At 45.3% G+C, this 23,914-nt stretch overlaps 2 protein-coding genes across 3 annotated transcripts in view; both read left to right on the top strand.

Moving 5' to 3' along the window:
• The first annotated feature begins 1,632 nt into the window (after window positions 1–1,632).
• atp1b2a (ATPase Na+/K+ transporting subunit beta 2a) lies at window positions 1,633–12,471 on the top strand. Of its 2 annotated transcripts, XM_085268494.1 has the most exons (9): window positions 1,633–1,873; window positions 10,598–10,726; window positions 10,825–10,929; window positions 11,026–11,105; window positions 11,189–11,314; window positions 11,497–11,556; window positions 11,639–11,665; window positions 11,822–11,917; window positions 12,016–12,471. In XM_085268494.1, exons 1-9 carry the CDS (start codon window positions 1,768–1,770, stop codon window positions 12,178–12,180), a joined length of 894 nt encoding a protein of 297 aa, XP_085124620.1. In that variant the 5' UTR covers window positions 1,633–1,767; the 3' UTR covers window positions 12,181–12,471. The 2 variants fall into 2 exon arrangements, with proteins under 2 accessions (XP_085124620.1, XP_085124619.1); XM_085268493.1 differs by lacking the exon at window positions 11,639–11,665 and having other exon boundaries at window positions 1,636–1,873; window positions 12,016–12,469.
• LOC146577974 (uncharacterized) overlaps window positions 12,306–23,914 on the top strand; it is an 11,964-nt gene continuing 355 nt past the window's right edge. Inside the window, exons 1-6 of the mRNA XM_085268487.1 lie at window positions 12,306–12,773; window positions 18,530–18,572; window positions 18,693–18,965; window positions 19,050–19,286; window positions 20,994–21,024; window positions 23,359–23,914. The exon at window positions 23,359–23,914 is cut by the window's right edge and continues 355 nt beyond it. Coding sequence (XP_085124613.1) covers window positions 12,306–12,773; window positions 18,530–18,572; window positions 18,693–18,965; window positions 19,050–19,286; window positions 20,994–21,024; window positions 23,359–23,608 — 1,302 coding nt within the window. The 3' untranslated portion in view covers window positions 23,609–23,914. The remainder of the gene's footprint in view (window positions 12,774–18,529; window positions 18,573–18,692; window positions 18,966–19,049; window positions 19,287–20,993; window positions 21,025–23,358) is intronic.

The raw sequence follows: 23,914 nt of genomic DNA on the forward strand, positions 1-23,914 counted from the left end.
TCCCAGAGAGGATCCAGCCAATCATGTTTCTGGTTTGTGATTGGCTGAGCGGTCGACAGCCGCCGTGGTTAAACAGACTCGGTCTGTCTGGACTCAGACTTGCATCATCCTCTCAGCTGTCACACTGTTTCAAGCTAGTGCACCACTGCAAGCTTAGCTATCGATCACTGATACCAATGCTGATACTTCTAACTTATGTAGGGCAGGCGGTGAGTCGTGACATCATCATCATTTTACCAGTTCTGAACACATTTTAATGATCGCTCAACAACTGGGACTTCACCTTTCCACAGTAGTTACCACAACAAAACGCACCCTTCAGCTTTTATTTTGAAAGTTTTTCTGGGAGATGTTCCTGTCTCTGAAAGACTTTGGTTCAGCTTCTGTTGTTTAAATGCGCTGCAGGCTGCAAAGACACGTTTAACACATTTCACTGGTCTTCGTGCTGAACGTAGAGGATAGAAACACAGTATTGCAGTAGCATTGATCCCACACCAGCGTGGTATCAATGCTATGGATATGTGGATCGATCCGCCTGCTCTAACCAGCATGATGTTTCATAAACACTTAGACATACTCTGTTTCAGCTCTGTCATGTTTACTGAGCAGAGTGCATGATGGGATACAGCACTCAGGTGGCCGTGAGATTTGAAACTGGACAGACTACAGTGATACTGGTGGAGGCTCTGCAGTCACTGGGAGATCCAGCTGTTTATCTGATCCAGTCATATGATGATAACATGTTTGCTTTAAAGATAAAGCTTTCATCCTGCAGCTACGTCCCACGTCTAGACTGGACTGCTGCACTTCTCTCTGGTTGGGCCTTCAACACCCGTCTCTCCATCGCTTCCAGTCAGTCCACAGTGCTGCTGCAGGTGCTAAAACACCACTGCAGTTTGGCTGATTTATGTTTAAGATTTGTTTTTACGTTTGTAAATGTTATTTTGTCTTTGCTTCAAATACATCACAGTTGCCCTTTGGTCCCACAGCTGGCGCGCTGCACTGGATCACACTGTACGAACTGTTACTCAGATACTTTAAAGAAATAAGACAACATTTTAAAAACACTTTTTGTCAGAGACTTAATCATTTTTGACTGTAAGCTGAACACTGAATACAGTCTACGGCAAACATCTACAAACTGAGTAAAGCCAGTACATCACACTTCAGTAAAGTCGTAGTGTTTAGAAGAAAAACTACAATTTCAGTTTGGATGAATCTGGGTTTGTTATTGCTGATGACATCAGCTGCTCTGTGATTTACAAGTACAAACAAATATGTAGTCAGCATCATCATAACTAACACATGTATGTATGAACCTGTAGTATTTGTACACAGTGTGTGTAGTGTGTCAGTATAATTATATACTAACCTGTGGTACTTGTACTGTTACTGTCATTTCCTCGGGGATTACTAAATATTCTGATTACAGTTCTCGGGTGTTTCTAATAAATTGGCCGTGCGTGATGACGTCTTCTCAGTCGATCAGCTGCTGGTTATGGTACACGTGAGTGACGTCACGGTCACGTTCCCCCTCACGGTCTGGTCTATGATGTCACGGTCTGTCAATCCCGCAGAGGGCGGGGTCTCCTTGCGCCGCGATTGGCGAGCCGGGCGGTGACGTCAGCGGGCGCTGAAGGGGAGGGGTTTATCCCGGAGAGCGAGTGTCCGCGCGCTCCGTCAGCCGCATCCTCGTCATCAGGGACTTGGAGAACCTCCATCATCACCTCGTCTTTCATCACCTCCATCACCTCCGCCAGCTCCATCATGTCCGGCTCTAAGGAGGACGACCGGAAGGGCTCGAGTGAGTGGCGGGATTTCTTCTGGAACCCGAGGACGCACGAGCTGCTGGGCCGGACCGCCGCCAGCTGGGGTCAGTACCATGGTATCCGTGCGCGTCTCCGCGAATCGGTTTGTGTGTTCACGGTATCTGTGAACGCGCACAGCTGATTATTGATTACTGATCGATCACGCGGATCGATCGTGCTAACGGTCCGTTTATCAGCCACACGCTGATCATTGATTGAGCAGAGGGCAGCCGGTTAATCAATAACTAAAGCTGTGCTTTCCAAACTGTGGGGCGGGACCCTCGGGGCAGACAGGATGTTTTAGCTCTGAACTGATGTATTGATTATAATCAATGAGTATTGGAGCTTTGTTAGCAGAGGGCTTACCTGTGAACACCTGCTGAGGACGGCACTAACACACCTGAGCTCCTGATGTCAGCAGGGTGCTCCCACCTGTCCAGGTGTACCTGCCTGTCACAGGTGGGTTGTTAGAGTCGTCCTGTTGTCTGCTCCTGGGCTCACTCACAGCAGAGATCACACACAGAGAGCTTTATTTTCTGACATTGTTTAAGATGAGACCGTTCAGATGTTTATAGCACCACAGAACTCTGCACCTCGCCTCCTTCGTCTCTCCACACGTGGGGAGGAGGTGCTGTGAATCTCATTGTACATGCTTACACTGCCTGAGCGTCTGCTTACCTGGATGCATCCAGGTGATCGTCCCAGGCTGTTTCTGATTGGATGAAAGCTCTGTTGGTCTGCACCTCGGCTTAAATCTGGTTTGTCTCAGACTGAGTCAGCTGCACCTGAAGAGGTGTGTTTGAGGTCAGGAACAGCTGTTTCCAGCTGTTTCCAGGTGTGTCTGTGAGCTCAGAGCTCCATCCTCAGGTGATCTGTTCCACGGTCCAATCAGCTCGCTGTGTCACAGGTGGACTCAGAGATCAATACAGTCACAGACTTCAGTTACTGATAGTCGATGTGATCAAACATCAGGAGGAACGTCTGTCTGATTCTGTTACAATGAAGGCTGATAACTGATCACAGCTGATCAATAACCCTGATCAGCTCTGATCGCTCTCATGACGACCAATACTGAAGCAGTGATGTTGGCAGCCTCTCTCTCTCTGAGTGAGAGTGATGCTTGCTCGCCCTCTGACAGCCATGTCCTGTATGAAGGTCATTCTTTAATGTGTGTGTGTGTTCAGAGTAGCATCCAATCAAACTCGTCCGCTTAATCCAGATTAAGACACACTCACTCTCTCACACACACACGGGCAGATATGTTAGTGTGCTCCTGAGGACTCTTAAAGGGACAGTACAACATGTCACTGACTCAGATGGAGGTTGTAGTCACTCTACTGGTCACATGACCATAGGGGGTGGAGACAAAACATCCAGAATCAGGCTGTTAGACCACAGTGAGGTCACGTTTTTTCAGGAGGGAGCTCAGGAGACGTTCTTGTTAAAATGATCTTCAGCTGGTCCTTGAGGGGGTACCAGTGTTATAGAAGGTTCTAGATTATTCTGAAGGGGAACAAGCTGTGTTTGGACAGAGCTGATGGAGTTTCTGTGGAAGGCCTGTTGGAAGGACGGAGGGGTGGTAGAGCTCTGGGTGGAACCAGTCACCTCAGCTTTATTCACACAGTGAATCAGTGTTCACAGCAGTGACAGTGTTTCTCTGAGCTCCTGTCAGAGGTCAGAGGTCACAGTGAAGAAACACGTCTGCAAGACGTGCACACAGCTCTGCTGTCACTTCAACATAAATGAAGACAGAAAACTAAACAGCAGTGACGTTTGCAGGGTTACTGAAGTTGGGCTAGCTGGTAGATAAAACTTCCCTTCATGTCTAACATTTCAGACATGAAGGGAAGTTTAGAAATCGGCCTGTAATGTGAAAGAGCGTTGGGGTCAGAGTGGCTTTTCTTCATAACTGGTTGCACAACTGCGTGTTTGAAGACAAGGAAGAGTTCATCAAAAGTAAGATACAGGGTCCAATAGTAGTCAGAGCTTCCTTAATAATGCTGGAAGGAAGAATGTCATGCAGCGTACTGCAGCTTCTCAAACGATCAATTATTTCTTTTAAAGTTGAAAAGGATACGGGCTCAAACTGTTGAAAAGCCATAGAGCATTCAGACTGCCGGCAGATATGGCGCCCTTAGTGCTGAGATCTTATCTATAAAGTAATTTCAGAACCTTTCACAGAGCGCTGGGGAGCATCCCTCTGAGCAGCAGAGCAGGGATTAGAAGATTTTAAATATTAGTAATAATTTCTGACAGAAATGAAGCTTTTGCAGTTTGGACAGTCTTCTGATATTTTGATCGGCAGTTATGCAGGATGTCCAGGGACACCTGGAGTTTGTCTTTTTTACATCTCCTCTCAGCTCGGCGACATTCCCGCCAGAGAGCGCGAGTAGATTCATTCAGCCATGGTTGGTAATTGGCCTTCAGCGTTAAGTCCTTAATGGAGCCACAATGTCTGAAATCGAGGAGCATGTTGAAATAAAGGAGTTAGCAAGTTCATCAACCGATATAGCTGTATTACAGTAGATATCATAAAAAGTAGAGTTAGTAACGGCCGCGGAGAAGCTGGTGATCCGTACATCCGTAATGCACACGTCCAGACTGGATGACAATACCAGATCAAGCGTGTGGCCTTTAACTGGCACTAGAAGGCATGAGCACATCACCCCTGTCCTCGCTAACTTACACTGGCTTCCCGTCAAATATCGCATTGGTTTCAGAATCCTTCTGCTCACTTGTAAAATTCTAACTAACGTGGCCCCTAGCTACCTAACTGATCTGCTTGATCTGTACAACCCAAGGCGAGCACTAAGATCCTCCAGCCAACTGCTCCTAATGCAACCAAGGTCTCGTTTAACAACCAGAGGTGACCGTGCTTTTGCCATTGCTGCTCCTGGACTCTGGAATAATCTCCCAGTCAAAATCCATACATCGGAATCAATTCAATCCTTCAAATCACGCTTGAAACCACACTTGTTTAAATTAGCTTTGAATTTCACTCGGTCTGCACTACACCAACTAAATGCAATTTTAAGTATCATTGTACTATTTGTTTCTTGTTCTGGCCGCATTGCGGTTTTATTGTGAAGCACTTTGATGTACACTAGTCGTTTAAATGTGCTGTAGAAATAAATTTTGACTTGACTATATAATGATGTGCTTTTGATCGCTAGCGACACAGCTATGTTTGCATAACACAGTGAAGCTGGAGGATGAACGCTAACCTTTTTCCACTCAATAACAGTTAGAATGAGGGCTCTCGATGGTTAGAGACAAATGCAATCGCATGGCAGGATGCTGTAAACGGACCAAACTTCAGTCAGGAGAACAACTGAGATAATCCATCCACAATACGAGGTTAGTCATTAATATACTGCAACAACATGGGAATAGAGCCGCTGCCAGAGAATTCAACATTAATGAATCAATGGTACAGAAGTGCAGGAAGCGCAGTTTTTGGCTTTCCTCATGTTCCGAAACGTGAACATAATTTGCAGATGATATTGCTTGCAGCCGCTGCAATGCTTTCAATCAAAACAGGTGCAGCTAGATGACACCATCAACATGCTCTATCGTGGTAGAGCGGTATAGTCAAAATCTACTGTTGGAAAGTTGAAAGGCTGTCCCAACTTTTCTGTTTTGGAGGCAGTGAACGCAGCGTACAGTCGAGTTTTAATAGCTCTGCACTGGCTGCAGTGGTTTCTTTCAGAGTCACGTTCATCGGTGTGTGTGCAAACACATACAAGGAATTTGGTTCCGGTCGATGGTGTCTCTGAAGCACCACAGTGTAAAACACAACAACATGTAAACGGCACCAACAAAATAATAATTCTATACACATAAAAAACAGGATTACGGAAATGAATACCACAGAGTGTATAATGTACAATTATATCTAGCAATGTGAAGCAGTGTGACAGGTCAACTGTTTAGGAGGGAGACACCATACCAGACTATGATGGACAGACTCAATGACTGCAGTGTATTTACAAGCTTCCCTCTTCCGCTTTTTCATGGGTGGCACCTTGTACTTTTCACTCTCCTTTTTCCCCCTACCTCACGCTCACACACACATAATTCTGTCATAAACGGTAGTAACCAGACCAAAAAGCAGCATTTCTGTGCTTTTTTTCCTGAGCTGTGATACACTTTGAATTCTAGCCAATCATTTTACGTTTCGAGGATAGTAGGCGGGTCCAGGTACGTACGTTCTTTTAGAGCAGAGCTACAGATTAAAAATGCCCAAGGCGAAGCGGTCAAAGTCTGGCTGTACTTCACAGCAAAAGATGCAAACTCAGCAGCAACAAGTGCTTTAAGCTGATACTGTGATACTGTCAAAGGAGGTAACACCTCGAATCCGATGAAACACCTGGCGACGCATAGCGTTTTTTTTAAAAGCCGAGAAATGCACCGTATTTGATAGCTTGCTGCGAGACCTCACACCGAGCACATCTACTGCGGGTGTGGTGCCTGTTATCAGCCTGTTATCGGACCCGGAGCAACATCCCCCAAGAACCCGAAGAGGAGAGTCCTGGCCCCTAGCCCTGCCAGTGTAGCAGAAATGATGAGGATGATGATGCAGCAGCAGCCGTTCTTCTCTGCGTGAGTAGCTTAATGTTGTTCGTGTGTAATTTACGTTGAGTAGGCTAACCACGTTATTACATTAATGCATGTAAGGTGAACAAGCAAACACCATCATAGCTACATGCGGCTGTCTTCTTGTTTGATGGCAGATGCTCCCTTCACCCTGGCCAAAAAGGCTAAAATGACCAAAGAAAAAGTGGAAAACAGCTGAACATGAGAGGTTTTTGGACAAAGTTTGTGTTCTCCATTCTTTAAGCACTGGTTTGAGCACCGTTTGAGCACCGGCACCGTTTCAAAAGTACCGGTTTGGTACTGGTATCGGATAAAACCTAAACGATACCCATCCCTAGCCATGAGGCTACATTCTTTAGCGCTATGCCTGTAAAACTCTGCTCATATTGCATCCATATTAAATCATTTTTTGAATAATTTTAAAAATGTTTCTTCACGTCAATATGTGAGCCGCAAGTGGGGATGACATGGACTGCAGGTGACCTGCAGGCCACAAGTTTGAGACCCCTGGCCTAAGGAAAGCATGTATAATGTAAACAGAATTGGTCCTAGCACTGAACCCTGTGGAACACCATAGTTGACCTTGTGTCTACAAGTCACTAGGGCTGGGCGATATGACCCAAAATTCATATCTCGATATTTTTTAGCTGGATGGCGATATAAGATATATATCTCGATATTTTTTTTAAAGCCATAAGTTAAGAACAAAAAGAGAGTTCTTAGTCACACTGTGTCCCAGATGTCACACGGGCACTTTTATTTACATACAGCGTAGATGTACATGAAGAAATTACTCAAAAATAAAATATCAGCATTTATTAAATAATCGTGGTCTATAAATAAAAGAAAACAATGTTGTTTTTGTGCATAACAAAAAGCTCACAATTGTGCAGTCAAAATGTAAACTAATAGACGCTGAGCATAATAACAAAGAGACAGATTTCACAGCTGCACCACGTCTCTGAACAGGTGCCGTTTGTGGTCCTTATACACACACAGTACGTATCACTCCGCGAGGCTCCTCCTCGGTAGCCGTAATCCTCTGACAATCCATCAAGCGGTGCAGCTCCGTAGCTTAGCAAAGTCATATTAGAACATTTTTGACAGATTGCTGAGCGCTGTGTACCACATAAAATCGGTTCGCGGTCAGTAAGAACAACCAGAATTCATACATAAGGCTCACTGTCGAGTTTTGAGAAAATGAAAGGATTTTAGGCCGTGCAGCCCCTCCGGGCTGCATGTCGTTAGCGCGGTTAGCTCGTTAGCGCGGTTAGCTCGCTAACACGTTGACGCCGTCCAGCCCCACGCACGGGGCGATCCGCGGTAACTCGCTAACGGAGATTTTCCGCTTTCATCTTGTCATTGCCTGCAGGTGAAGCTATGGGGGAGGCGGAGTTGTGTTCAGTGAAGGAGAGGCGAGGCCGAGTAACGTTGCGTAGAGACAAAAGTGGACGAAAGAGAGGCAAACCTGCGGCTCCACAAGTATAATTATAACGTAACATAGACTATATCGATATAAACGATATTGTCACATCTTATATCTCGTATGAAAATATATCGATATTTTTAAAAAACTCGATATATCGCCCAGCCCTACAAGTCACCAATTTATCCAGACAAATATAACACGGACAGCACTGCCTTAAATCTAACAAGGTAGTACAGAGCTCTTAATGAAACATTAGAAAGCTTATCAGACCAAAATAACTGCACAACCTGGCTCAAAGGATGTGACAAGGAAGAGAGAGACCACACAAAGGCTTAATATGCTATAAGATATTTTAATGGAACAAAGTAAAGAAACCTAAAAACAGATTAAGTGGTGCGACATCCATGGCTGAATGCACCATGTCAGGATAAGTTCTCGATCACCCAGGGAAGCATAAGGAGCGAAGAAGGAGACCTGGATGTTCAGTCAGAGTTTCTTTATAACACACTGGGGACTGGCCTACTAAGGTGTGCTGCATCTGAAACTGGGTCAGCTCCACCAACTAGACACCTGAAAGAGACAGGTGACAGGAAAGCAAGGCTAGCCCACTGGCTGTCGCAGTGAACAGGTAAAACCTCTGTTGGAGTCGCATTCAGGTAGCTGTACAGGGCGTTGACGATGACAACAGTGGGTAGATTATATCCTTAAACTCAGCTCTGCACTTTCAGAAAGACATTTACTGTGATGAAATCAGTGATGGGGGACATACAGGACAGTGAGGACCTGTTTGTTCTCCACCAGTTCTCTGCCACTATATCAGGGCTCTAGACTAACTTTTTGCCAGTGTTGCACCAGTGCGCCGAAATTTTTCAACCGCATCGCTTAACACCGCAGTTTTACATTTGCACTTTTTAGGGGGGGGGAATTGAAGTCCATACAGACAATATTGATTTGTAAATTATTAACTAACAAACTTGTGCTTAAAGTGCTTTGTCAATATTGTAGAAAATGTTAAACTTAATCATCACATCGCCTTCTCTGACGACCTGTTTGCTGCTGTCTGCTGCTGAAAGGCAGTGGGGAGAGGGGACACTCGGGCAGTGCATTTATTGCAGCATATAATGTGTTTCCTGGACACACTGCTGCTTTTTCAGCATTCAAAGATTGATGGCACTGTGTCAGAGCTGGCTATGAATTTCAGACGGATCAGGCCTTAACAAAAAAGTTATCAATCCTTCTTTTCATCTTTTCTTATTACCCACAGCTACATCCACTCCTCTCGTGCCCAGGCTGCTCACTAGGGCTGGGTATCATCACTGATTTCTATAATCCATTCGATTCCGGTTTTCAAAGTCCCGATTTGATTCAACTTAGCCTCAGACAGTCAGAAATATTATAATTCTGATCATTTATCAGTACTGATACATGTGATGTGATACATCACAGCAGATGCCTTTGAGTGAAAGTAACTGAGAATAAAACACAGAAAAACATGAAGGAGATTTTCCTGGTCTGGCTTTTTATAGCAGATAACCTTAAAAATATTCTACAATGTTCTGCAATTTTGCACAATTTTAAGAAGTTTACATTTCTTCAGTATTGAACAGCAGAAATTAGGCTTTCTTGGCCGAGGTCATTTAAGTGAAAAAAGAAAAAGACAGCAGCCACAGCGCTGTGAACAACGGTAGACTGGTGGGTAATAAGCGAATGAATGATGCTGAAAACAGATTTGAGACGGGAAATTGTTCCTGAAGTACACACAGAGAGCTGTGCAGGAAGTGTGATTTTTATCATGGTGGAAGCAAAACAGCAAAAGTCAGAGGGAATTCATGACGACATTGATCAAATGTGAAGCGCAGTTTGCTGCTTCTTTTGCTGCTGGCTCGGTGGATTTTGGTTGGAGAGACAAAACCTCTGCAGCTCAGAATCAGCACAAAAAGACGTAAACACAGAGCGGACCGGACGCATCAGAACCGCTAAGCTCCGACAGCGTGTCCGTCTACGGGCCGTCGGGTGAGAAAGCCGAGAAAGACAAAGTTGATTCTGATGCGTCCACTCTGTGTTCACGTCTTTGTGTGGAATCCATTAATGAATCGATATCGCTTTATTCAAGCTACTCACCTCTCTCTTCCACCTGCACTTTCAACTGGACCACGGCCAATCAGAGAGGTCCCGCCCCTGACTATCTCTGATTGGTCTAGTCCACGATAGGGGCATAATGTGTGTCTGTTGTTGACCACACGGAGAGTTGCAGAGATTCTTTTTTTTGTTACCCGAACAGTTGGTCGCACAGGTGCAACCAAACGTTTATTTTAGTCGCACCACTGAAAAATTTGGTCGCATTTGCGACTAAATTGGTCGCACTCTAGAGCCCTGCACTCTAGCATCAGGGTCACCTGCAAGTGTTCCCAGGTGTGGATGAGGACGTTTCGTCTGATGAGGAAATGAAGTGAGCGTGTGATTCTCTCACCTCTGTCTTCTCTTAGTGGTTGGATGATGGCGGCGAGCTTGAGTCTGCCATAGATATTGTCATGTGACCATCAGAGCCCCTCTGAGGTCAGCTGGAATCAGACGATGGATGAAGAGGAACAGAGGCTGAGCAGATTACAGTACCTCCCCCTCCCCCTCACACCGATGACCTACTTCAGTATGAATCGAGGGGTGGGGGAGGGGCTAAGCACAAGAGGATTATAAAGATGACATTAGAGGAGGGAACGGGGGAGGGGCATGCTGTGCTCTGAGTAACCATCACCTCCCTCCACAGGGCTGATCCTGCTCTTCTACCTGATCTTCTACCTGTGTCTGGCGGGCATGTTCGCCTTCACCATGTATATCCTGCTGCTCACACTCGACGACTACAAGCCCACCTGGCAGGACCGGCTGGCCACTCCAGGTGAGGACACACCCACAACAGAGAGGGGCGCGGTTTATCAACAGAGGCTCATGAGGCTCAGCTGTGATTGATTAGCGCTGACCTGCTTCCTGTTTCAGGGATGATGATTCGCCCAAAGGGAAACCAGCTGGAGATCACCTTCTCCACCTCAGACACCGAGAGCTGGGACGGCTTCATCCACAATCTCAACTCCTTCCTGTCCCGTAAGAGCCCCGCCTCTTTAACCACTTATCAATATAACTGAAAGGTTACCTGCCCGATTACCTGTCACACCTGTGTCTGTACCTGTGTGTCTGCAGCGTACAACGACAGCTATCAGGTTCAGACCAACGATGAATGCACACCTGACGAGTACTTCATCCAAGAGGACAGCGGAGAGGTACGCCTGTCTGACCTACACCTGTCTGTTTGACCCACACCTGTCTGCCTCACCTACACCTGTCTGACCTGCTCTCTCTGCAGGTGAGGAACAATCCCAAACGTTCCTGTCAGTTCAATCGGACGATGTTGGAGGAGTGTTCGGGGGTTTTGGATCGTTTCTATGGTTACGACAAAGGACAGCCCTGCATCCTCATCAAACTGAACCGGGTATGACCTCTGACCCCCATGTTAAGCCCAGTTACACTCTAGTGTTACTGCAATGAAAATGATTTTGCCAGAGGAGGAAGTGCTTCCTGTCTGTAGGTTTCAGAAAGCGGCCAATCAAAAGAGACTTTTAACCTCAAACCCTCCAATGACATTCTCACGAGCTGTTCTTCTACCTGCTGCAGGTGATCGGGATGTTACCGGGGAAGGAAAGACAGTCTCCTTATGTCACCTGTGCAGCAAAGGTCTGTAAACCTGTCTGTCTGTAAACCTGTCTGTCTGTCTGTGAACCTGTCTTCATCTCACCTGTGTCGTCTCCATCCTCAGAGGTACAGAGTGGGTGAAAATGAGTGGGTAAGACCAGCAGACCAGGAAGTAGATCATGATAGAGTCCCTTAGTGCCTCCATCACAGAATCACAGCAGAGTTACGTGTTAGTAACCTCCAGTTACAGGTTATTGAAGCGTATTGACGACCAATCAGAAGTATTGATCAGTGTGTTTGTGTGCAGAGGGAGGACAGCGACAAGATCGGACCTCTGGCTTATTATCCTCCTAATGGGACCTTCAACCTCATGTACTACCCGTACTACGGCAAGAAGGCCCAGGTACTCGCTCAGTATTCACTCAGTGCACACTCATGTACATGTTCAGTACACACAGAGTACTGTACTAATACTGACATGCGATGTGTTTACTGTCTCAGGTGAACTACACTCAGCCTCTAGTGGCCGTGAAGTTCCTGAACGCCTCTCTGAACACAGACATCAACGTGGAGTGTAAAGTGACCTCCAACACGCTCGCCGCCGGCAGTGACAGGGACAAGTTCGCCGGACGCGTCTCCTTCAAACTCCGAATCAACGACAAATAGACACACACACTGACACAGACACACACGCACACACAAACACACACAAACACGTGAAAGCTGCACTCATCCAGATGTTTCCACTTCCTGTCACAGCCTCACACTGACCAGCTGTATTTTATATTTCCATGTTGTGTTCACTGACCATGATGACGATGCGTTCACTGACCAGGGTCATGATGCGTTTACTGACCATAATCATGATGCATTCACTGACCATGATGATGACGATGCGTTCACTGACCAGGGTCATGATGCATTCACTGACCAGGGTCATGATGCGTTTACTGACCATAATCATGATGCATTCACTGACCATGATGACGATGCGTTCACTGACCAGGGTCATGATGCATTCACTGACCATGATGACGATGCGTTCACTGACCAGGGTCATGATGCATTCACTGACCAGGGTCATGATGCGTTTACTGACCATAATCATGATGCATTCACTGACCAGGGTCATGATGCGTTTACTGACCATAATCATGATGCATTCACTGACCATGATGACGATGCGTTCACTGACCAGGGTCATGATGCATTCACTGACCAGGGTCATGATGCGTTTACTGACCATAATCATGATGCATTCACTGACCATGATCGCGATGCGTTCACTGACTGTTTAAAGTGTCTGTTTCTCAGTGGATTCCCTGGTAGTTGTAAACACACAGTTTCTTTCTCTGATAGGACCCCTCGGTGCAGCTTTAACTCAGACATACCCACCCTCAAACCGACCAATCCGCACGCACACATAGTCTGATGTCACTGCCACTGGAGGCCGGTGACAGGCCAGTGTTCACCTCCATGGTGGATCAGTCTGCATGAATCAAAGAGAGAATTATTGATCCCTTAATGTACACTTTATTGATTGTTTATTTATTTGTTTGTTTACGACGTGTTTGTTTACACTGACATTCTTTAACTAAAGTCAGAGATGAGACATGTGAACACAGAAACACTCTGACATCGACCAATCACAGTAATTAATGACCTCATAGTCAGGTGACTGATCAATCAGCCAGTCTGGAGTCAGTTCTCAATTCTCTGATAATGAACCACATCTTCTACATCATTCCCAGTCCAGAAACCACAAACCAGTTCACTAACTGGTTTGTCTTATCGGCCATGATAAATGTCTCCTCGTTTGTTGCCACGGAAACAGCTGAACTCACAGCCAATCGGAAGCTAGCTTTAGTTTCCATTCCCGCAGCTTTAGTGTGATGATGTCACCTCGTTTCTTCTTTTCCTTTTTGTGTGGCTGCAGCTGATTGGCTCCTTAGTTAGAAAATCAATTAGTGCTCACCTGGGTGAGTTAGGTTAGTTAGTTAACGAGGTAGGAAGTCGTTAATGTTTGCTTTTGTTTGTTATTTATTTGTTTGTATGTGTGTTTCTGTTTCCACCATGGGGCTGAGCATGACAACACACACACACACACACACACACACACACAGTCAGTGTCCTCAGCTCCGTCGGGGAAACACCCCCACTTACCTGTACTCCTGTCCACCAATTGTCTTCCTTTAAAGAAAGGGCCTGGCCAATCAGAGGTTCCCGCTGTATGATGTCATCTACTGCTACCTGCTTGTAACTGGTTGATTTCTCCTGCCTGAAAATGTCCTTGTGTTCAAACAGCGAATAAAAAAAAGCAAGAAATTAAACAACAAAAAACTACTTATGTGTATTTCATTGGGGGGGGCGGGGGGTCTCCTGGATGCAGTGAACACATCACTGCATCACCTGTGCAGTGATGTGTTCCTGAGGATGTTGTCATGGAGACGAGCATCTTCCCGGAGGATGGGTGAGTTTTCTGTCAGTGCTGAGACTGTTTCATGTGTTTTACATAAGAGCCTCAGTTATATAAGAGCACGAGTTATAGACAGAGGTGAGCCGTGAGCCCTCTGCTGGTCACAGCCATGCATCACAACCAGACGGCCCATTATAACTACATGTCACTGTGACCAACACTGCCACCTGCTGACAACCCTGCAGTACTGCGTCTTCACAAACAACAAACACTTTGATATAATGTTTTTAAGACAGTAGTGTATCCATGGTTACCATGACTGTGTAGCCATAAACCTGAAGTTGACAGGGTAACCACACATCCTATAGTCAAACAGGTTACATGAACAGCTACCTGTAGTGGGTTATTAAAGGTGAGCCACAATTTGCTCACAGAGTCAGATCACAAAACAAGTTTGGCAGTCGAGCGATGATGCAAAGATACTCAGTAAACAAAACTATTTTAACAATCTCCATGGAGACGGGGACAGTGACGACTAGGGGAGGGAAGGTCCATTTCCACGACATCAGGACAGCTACAGTATCTGAAGCTTGGATCAAACACAGAATAACTCATCGAGCCGTTATCAACGAAACAACCTGGTCATTTGCGAACAGTTTATTAAGTTCAACTTCACAAATCCAATAATTTTGACTGCCTTCTTTTCTGTTCGAATTTCTAAAACTACACGTACCATCTGTCTAGCTCTTGAATAAACCTTAAATACCTGCAGGACTCTGTTAAGGTCTAGCTCCGTGCTGGGATGTTTCCTGGAGTCTGTGGAGGTGGTTGGTGAGAGGAGGATGTTAGTAAAGCTGACATCCATCATGAACAACCCACATCACCCACTGCATGAGTCTGTGAGTGGGCTGAGCAGCTCCTTTAGTCAGAGACTGAAACACCCTCGCTGCAGGAAGGAGCGCTTTCGCAGATCATTCATCCCAACAGCAGTTAGACTCTATAACTCCTCAATCACGATGTCATAAGTCACTGGACACTGTGAACATCCACGGTCACCACTTCATGCATAATGGACCTTCATGTGCACGGACATGTGCAGGTATACATGTCTGTATATGTATACATATGTATATTTAGTGTGTACATGTCTATACATAGGAATAGTAGTGGTACAATAGTTATGTTAAGCTATATAGTTTATGTCCTGCATATTTCCAACCATATCCATAATCACATACTGTGTATGTATCTTATCTTATCTTATACCAATCACTCAAACTGTACCTGTAATACAAATAAAAGTAAGGGTAGTGGAACCCCTGGTTTCTATTACAAAAGTAATATAGAGAGAAACATGTTGATTCTGCATTTGGGACTGAACATTAATCATGGTTCTGGTGTTAAAGGTATTAATATTAATGAGATTAATGGGATTACACAGCTTTAACTCAAATGACAGATGACTGTTTAAGAAGTACAGGTGGTTGGAGTGGTACTGATGGATGTAACTGATGACAATTTATTGTTAAAAACCATTTTAGAATCTGATGGTTTAATCAGTTTGCATGGTTATGGACGTGCAGTTATGGATGACTTTTGTTCCCTGTGTCTCCTTTGTTAGATCACAGGTGTTGAACTCCAGGCCTCCAGGGCTGGTGTCCTGCAGGTTTTAGACGTGTCCTTGATCCATCAACATGTCTTGAAGTTCTCCAAAGGCCTGGTAATGAACTAATCATTTGATTCAGGTGTGTAAAGAGGGTGTGTAGAGAGCGTGAGATCTAAAACCTGCAGGACACCGGGCCTCCAGGCCCTGAGTTAGATTATGTTCAGCTGTGTTCCCTCCTATGTTTTGGTCCCTCGTTTGCCCTCCTGTGTATTTATGTCTTCGCCTCCCTCGTTGTTGTTTTTCCCTGTATGTTTAGTTTACATTCCTGTATGCAGTATCTCCAGCACTCGGGCAGTAAGGCTGTTTTTGAGTTCAAGTCCTGTCTGCGAGTCTGCATAGGGTCCAATCTTGCCTGCTTCACAGCCAGTTCATGACAATATCAATGGCCTTTTTACCTGGATAAATAAAGGATTAATAACCTAACACTGAGGAAGGGTTAATATAGTCTTAGATTCTCAGGTGCAATCAGTAGTTAAATGGATATTACACATATTTTGAATGTGTCTCACCCTCATAAAACATTTGGTTCCAATTACACTGTGAATCTAGTTTTAAAGGTTTCTATTGAACGTGTGTTTGTTGGTCCACGAGACCAGGCTGTAATCTTACACAGTAAATTATCCTGGACAGAACATGTTATTATGATTACTACTAGAACGTACAATCATGTTGATGTGCGAAGGTTTTGACCCAAATGATATTTTAAGGTAAAGATCCAAAGAAAACAGACTAAAAACACAGGAAGAAACCTGCAGCAGAACCAGGCTCATGGAGGGGCGGGGCCATAGTGAGCAGATGGTGGTTCCCAGTTTGTGACTGTTGGTGTCACACCACATGAAACACTGGGGCTCTCACTTGGTGTTGGCTCTCTCTGCGTTAGAGTGTCCCTTCCTGTTCCTGTTACAACACACAGTGGTGTTTTTGTTTAGCTTACCTGCATTGCAATTTAATTAAAAACTTATAGAGAACTTCTTATTTCATATCCTCACGTGCTTCATCCGACGCAAACCTGCTGTTTACTCACTTGATCTTACTTTATCTTTAATTATATTTAGCTTAGCTTAGCTTTTAGCTGACATGTAGGCTATTTGTAGCTCTGGAGTCCAGGATCACTGAACCGGAGACTCGGTTTTGCAGGCCTAAAAACCTGATAGCCAGGCCTGTGTAGCCCGTGCAGCCGAAGGTAGCATAGGCCCTGTTAGCTGTCCCCCAACAGACTGTCCCGAACAGCCGGCGAAACAGGACAGCTGGTGACAGTGAGGAGCAAACATAGTCTTAAACAGAAGCCCCTGGTACACCACCAATTATTAGCAAGTCCAGCATAGTACTGAGTCGTGCTCTGGACATGAAGACAGCAGCAGCAGCTTTTTTTTTTAACTTGGGCTGAGCTGAGCTGATCTTATCAGCAGTTTCTCCTCTGCCTTCAATAGATCTTAGCAACAGAAGAAGACACAAACTGTACAGACCACAACTTCATCTTTTTGGGGTATTTTTGTTTTTTTGCAGATGTGTGAAACAGCCAGAGAGCATCAGCCTGTCAGTGATGAAGTGTTTCATCCACTGACAGATCAGTAGCTCTGGAGCGCCATCAGCTGGATTGAAAGGGTTAACCAGAGCTGGATGAGTGTGTGTGGATGGCTGCAGAGTCAGCGTGTCCTCTCTGAGCTTCATGGAGCTGTGAGAGGGACAGCTGGGACACTTTAGGAAGGACCTCTGTGAGCCGGACACACAGCTGACGTGACAACAGGAAGTGATGAAACTGGAGCCCGAGGCATCTCTCTGCTGCTAAGACCGCACGCCTTCAGTTGAAATCCAGACACCATGAAGACGGCTCCTCTGCTCCTCCTCCTCGATGAGTCCTTCACTCAGTTATTGGATCAGAGTGTGAGACGAAACACAGCGGACCTCTGAGCAGGTCCTGTTGGAGGGTTTCAGTGGTCACTTTGTGTTACAGCACAGCTGACAGTAAACAGTCCTTCATGTACTCTGACTCCATGGATGGAAACAGATTCTGTGATATGTGAAGATCATGTGAGTCATTGGCTGATGTCTGTGTGTGTTTCACACACTTCAAACAGAGGTGATCCAGTAATGCTGCACTAATGAATTAGACTAACTATTCACTTTAGCTAAAGTTATTAAGTTAGCTAAAGAGTTGGGATGCTGTGTAAGACATAAATAAAGCTAAAACACAAAGGTTTGGACACCGTTTTGCATGTTTCCCTACTGTAGGGGTCTCTGCAAGCATACAGAGGGGGTACTCTGAGAGGGTACAAGATGACAACTCTGGAATTCTACTAGAAACAGTCGATCATATTTGTCAAAGCTGAATTCAGGGCAAACTACGCTAAATTAGCGTTTTGAGCTAATAGCTACAATAAGCATAAAAGTTACCTTACAGCTATCATTTGTTAACATGACGCTTGTTCTTATACATGTAATACATTTATTACCAACCTGAGAGTTTATCCGCTGGTCATTCGACATGACGAATGACTTCTGAAGTCTTAATTCAGCTCAAGACGCTGTAGATTCCCGTCAGTAACACTTTCGGTCCGCTAGTAAAACGTAGTTCTATTAATCTGCGCTTGAACCGGAACCGGATGTAAGTTCCAAAAAACTGAATGTTGGAACTGAAATTGAATTGTAGACCTGAAACTGAATGGTGAGAAGTGAAACTGAAATTATTCGAGAGCTGAATTTTTAAAGGATAAAATGCAGTTTCAAAGCAAATCAATTCATTTTCAAACCAGAAATTCAATTTCAAATTAGACTAATTCAAATTCAGTTTTCAAAAGCATTTATTCAAGTTACAATTCAGATTCAATCTGAGCAATTCAAATTCAAATTTAACTTATTCAAATTCAGTTTCTGGTGGCACAGATTTCTGCCCATAGAAAAAGCTCAAGTCTGTGGATTGTCCTCCTGTTGCAGGTGTGTGTGTGCTGCTGCTGTCTGCACCGACTGTTTCTGCAGGTGAGTTGATGGAAGTGAAAACAATCAGTGAGACTCCAACAAGGACACAAATACACTTACTGTGTGTGTGTGTGTGTGTGTGTGTGTGTGTGTGTGTGTGTGTGTGTGTGTGTCCTCCAGTGTCTCTGTCTGTCAGTCCAAACCTTCAGCAGGTCTTCAGAGGATCTTCAGTGTATCTGAGTTGTGTTGATGATGGACAGACAGCTGATGGATGGACAGTGAAGGGGACCAGAGGAGGACTCACTGAGGACTGTGGAGCAGCTGCAGCTTCAAGCTTTGGGCGGTTTAATAGTTCCTCCTGCATCCTTTCATCTCTCACCCAGTCAGACTCTGCAGCTTACTGGTGTGAAACCAGTTCTGGACAGAGTGATCAGATCAACATCACTGTAACTGGTACACACGCTGCTTCATCTGCTGCTGCTACAACATCTGGACGTTTCTCTGCTCTCATTAACTCTGTTTGTCTCTGTTTGTCAGTTAAAGGTGTGATTCTGCTGATCCCGGCCCTTCCTGTGTGGACAGGAAGTGATGTCACTCTGCAGTGCAGCAATGGGAAAACAGCTGCAGCTTATTTCTTCATTAAAGGGAGTCCACTTGAACATAATCCTAAACCAAAGCACATCCTCACTAAAGTCCAGCGGTCTGATGAAGGTCTCTACTCGTGTTATACTGATATTCATGAACGTTCTCCTCAGAGCAGACTGAGGGTCAGAGGTCAGGACACTAACATCACTTCCTGTTTATAGATACAAACCAGCCTGGTGACCTGATAATGAACTGACTGAACAATCTTCATAATCTCTCCTGTAGATTCTCCTCCCAGTACAACCTCTCCTCTTCTTCTCGCTACTCCCTCCTCTTCCTCTCCACACTCTTCCTCCTCCCTTCCTCTTTATCTCCTGGTCCTCCCTGTAGTCCTGGTCCTGGTTGGAGGTGTGGTTCTGTGGAGGAAACAGAGAGGTATGTCTCACCTGGACTAACCAGGTAACCCCTTTAACCCGAGGCTCTCTGAGAGTGACAGTCAGACTTTACATTTGATGACCTACTTCCTGATTCTAACCGAGATGATGCTCAGAGCTACCAGCTAAGCTCCACCCTCCATTAAGCTTCGCTCATTCTGGAGGTGAAGGTGTTTGTAATGGTCGTGGTCAGCTTTAGTTGACATTTATCTGGTTTCACATAGATGATGGTTCAGCTGGAGACTCTGGAGTCACATCTTCATCTCTTCACAGAGCAGCAGATTCAAATTAAGGATTTCATGAAACTTTTCGGTCTGAGCTCAGAAATGCTGATGTTGCTCTGTGTGATGTAGGAGGTCGGGGAGCAGAGCTGTGGAGCTGTGGAGGTGACGGCTGTCTGAGACGGAGCGTCTGCCTCTGCTGTGAGTCTCCTTCATGTTCCTCCACATGTATTATCTGTGTTTCCACCACTGGAGGGCGCTTTGGGTTATCGATGTGTGGGAACAGCCAATCACTGCAGGCTGAATGCTTCTCTTTGGTCCTGTGACCATTTGATCTCTGATCAGTGCGTTCTTCAGTTTCAGGCCTGTTTCTGCTGACTGCTGCAGGTGAGCTGATGTTCCTACACCTGTCTGTCCTCATCATGACCTCTGACCTTTGGTGACCTTTAGTGACCTCTGTCCTGTTGCAGGTGTGTGTGTGCTGCTGCTGTCTGCTCTGACCGTTTCTACAGGTGAGTTGAAGGTAACGGGAACTCTGAGGTGATGTAGGTGCTCTGTGGTGGCTGCTCCATCATCATGTCTAACAATCCTCGGAGTCATGAAACCGCCGCTTTTTCTTCTCTCCTTTATCTGACTCACCGTTTAAAGCTGATAGGCTGGCAAATAAAGCTTCTCTGTTCTTGTACTTGGATCAGCTGATCAGAGGAAGACACAAAATAATGTTCACTGCTCAAGCTACATTTCTCCTTTAATGTATTGATCAGATTTATATATGAATTATATCTTTGATTAGGAGTAAAGATGATTTATGACTAGCACATATAGAAAAAAGCTGTTTTAGCACTCTGATCATCTTTAACAGAAAAGGATGGATGTTGGGATCTTCTCTAGTCACAGGCTGGAAATTTGCCCTGCATGATGAGTCGTGTGTTTCCAGCAGCAGGGTCTGAAACTGCAGTTAAAGTTCTGAGACTCCGCCCATAATGACCTAAAACCATGTGTGATTTAGATGCTACACATCTATCCTTCAGTATCATCTCCTCGTTCACCTCTGGAGTTCTTCTGTCCTGCAGCTTCATTTCATTGTACTCGATCACACCTGCTTCATGTTTCTGTCCTCAGACTCCCAGCATGCCCCAGGGGTGGAGGTGTTTGAGAGGGCGGAGTCTGTCCTGCTGTCCTGTCAGGTACCAGCTGATGTTTCCAGGAGTGCCACACCAGGAGTGAGGGACCGCGATGAGTTGAAGGTCCCAACAGTCCACATACGTCTGCAGAGCGGAGTAGATCTTAAAGATCAGAACCATCGCTGCTTCAGTCGAACATCGATGAGAGTCGACGCTCTGCAGACTGGAGACCTCAGCCTCACTCTGCGAAACCCCACAGTCTCTGACAGTGGTAACTACATCTGCACCACCCGCAGGGCTGGAGACGATCTGAAGAAGATCCATGTACAGCTGAAGGTCAAAGGTCAGTGGGGAAGATCCAAATCCAATTTATTTATACAGCACATTTAAAAACGGAAGGTTTGCCCAAAGTTTTGTACAGAAACAAAGGAGTTAAACACAAGATAAAACCATGACGCTCACATAAAAATATAATAACACACATAATAAACATATCAACTCACACCAGTCTGAACCTTTCAAAAAAAGGAGTGTGTCTAATATTTAAAGGCAACGTATTCCAACGTTTGGGGGCCATAATTGAAAAGGCTCGTTCTCCTCTACTTTTTGGTCTAGATTATTGGACAACCAAAAGCAGCTGGTCATAAATATAAATCATTATAAATCAGCGTTAGCACTTTGAAATTGATTCTGTCATGAACAGGAAGCCGACGAAGAGAGAACAGGATAGATGTTACACGTTCATGCCTGTGAGTACCAGCCAAGAGGCGGGCAGCAGCATTTTGAACAAGCTGAAGATGTGCAATAGATCCTTGGCTCAATACAACATAAAGTGCATTACAGTAGTCAAGCCGAGTTGAAATAAAGGCATGTATTACCTTCTCCATGTCACGTCTTGACAAAACTGGCTTCAGCTTTGCTATTTGCCTCAACTGGAAAAAGCTTTTTTGCAACACAGAACTAATATGTTTGTTCAATTTAAAATCTGAGTCCATAATGACTCCCAAGTTTGTCATATGCTGTTTAACATAAGAGTCACACCACCCACAATTCCCAGGCGGGTTGCATGAAATATTATTAGGTCTAAATACAGTTTTACTCTCATTGAAACTCAAAACGTCCAGAGCCATCCAAGCTTTGACATCTTCAAGGCAGTTCAAAAGGATTTGGATGGAGCCTGGGCCATTTGGTGCTAAAGGCAGATAAATTTGGCTGTCGTCTGCGTAGACCCCAAAGGGAGCAGGTATAATGAAAAAAGAAGAGGGCCAAGGATTGAGCCCTGGGGCACCCCACAAGAAAGGAGGGCTGGTGGACTCAAAATGTTCAACTTTAACACTAAACGTTCTGCACCTCAAATATGAGCAAAGCCAATCCAGTGCTGCACCTTTGATGCCAACCAGGTGTTCCAAACGAGAGATAAGAATATCGTGGTCAACAGTGTCAAACGCTGCAGTAAGATCTAAACGCACCATGATCACAGGACTTGCACAATCATTTTCTAAAAGATATAATTAAAAACACGTAAAAGTTCTGTTTCAGTGGAGTGTAGATGTTAAAAAACAGACTGAAAAACCTCCATGATACCATTAGCATCTAAAAACTTATTCAGTTGGTTACAAACAATTTTTTCCAATTCTTTGAAAGGAATGAAATCTTTGAAATGGGTCTAAAATTTGAGCAAACTGAAGGATCAAGGCCAGGTTTAGTTGACATGGTTTTTAATAAAGGGTTTACAATTGCATGTTTAAAACCATCAGGAACCACACTGGAAGTAGTACGGCTATCACTCTGACCAATGACTCGAATGTCAGATTAGAGAGAAGCAAGCACAAACAGACAAAACAGACTCTGACTCCTCCTCTGTGTCCTCCTAATGACTCCTCCTCTGTGTCCTCCCTAATCACGCCTCCTCTGTGTCCTCCTAATGACTCCTCCTCTGTGTTCTCCCTAATCACGCCTCCTCTGTGTCCTCCTAATGACTCCTCCTCTGTGTCCTCCCTAATCACGCCTCCTCTGTGTCCTCCTAATGACTCCTCCTCTGTCTCCTCCCTAATCACGCCTCCTCTATGTCCTCCTCTCTATCGTCCTCTGTGGCTGTATCCCAATCCAGGGTCTGCAGCCTCAACGGTCCTCAAGGGCCGCGTACTCAAAGACCGCTAAGGCCGGAAGTGCAAAGCTTGTGAAATGGGACGGTCTATCCTCCTCCTGACTCCGATGTATCCTTCTCCTAACTCCTCCTCTGTCTCCTCCTAATGACTCCTCATCTGTCTCCTCCCTAATCACGCCTCCTCTCTATCCTCCTCTGTGTCCTCCTCCTGACTCCTCCTCTGTCTCCTCCTAATGACTCCTCCTCTGTGTCCTCCTCCTGACTCCTCCTATGTATCCTTCTCCTGAGTCCTCCTATGTATTTTCCTCCTGACTCCTCCTCTGTATCTTCCTCCTGACTCCTCCTATATATCCTCCTCCTGACTCCTCCTCTCTATCCTCCTTTGTGTCCTCCTCTTTCAGCTCCTCCTCCCTGTGAGTCTGTGCTGAGACTCGTCTGCCATCTAGTGGTCTTCTGTCCGTACTGCATCTCCACTGGTCTGCTGCTGTCCATCTGTTGGAGCAGGAAGACACCGAACAAACCGGCCGTCTCCATGGAGATGAGCCAGTGTGATGGAGGAGGTCAGGGACTGGCTGAAGATGGTGATGATGTCACTGCTGATGTCACCACTGAGCATGCCTTCTGAGCTGCAGACTGACAGCATCTGCAGTATTTCTGTATCTTGGTTCCTCTTTTGCTGTATTGGAGTAAAGTTCTAGTGTTTGCTGTCAGTATGGATTAGTTAGGTTTGAGTTTATCGCTTCATCCCTGTTTCCTGTGTAAGTCTGTCCTCTGTGCATGTCTCTTAAATCATGTGTCCTCTGTCTGTATTGTGCCTCCTGTACATTCTCCCAGTGCATCATGTGCGTCTCCTCCCGTTGTCCTCCAAGTTCGTCTAGTTCTTCCGTTCTTCCCTCCCGTCTCCTGTGTCATATTGTGTGAATTAGTGTTT

The sequence above is a fragment of the Mchenga conophoros genome, linkage group LG3 (assembly GCF_057382185.1).
Source record: "Mchenga conophoros isolate Kocher_MC1m ecotype Shallow Benthic linkage group LG3, M_conophoros_male_GT1.1, whole genome shotgun sequence".
NCBI classification, from domain to species: Eukaryota; Metazoa; Chordata; class Actinopteri; order Cichliformes; family Cichlidae; genus Mchenga; species Mchenga conophoros.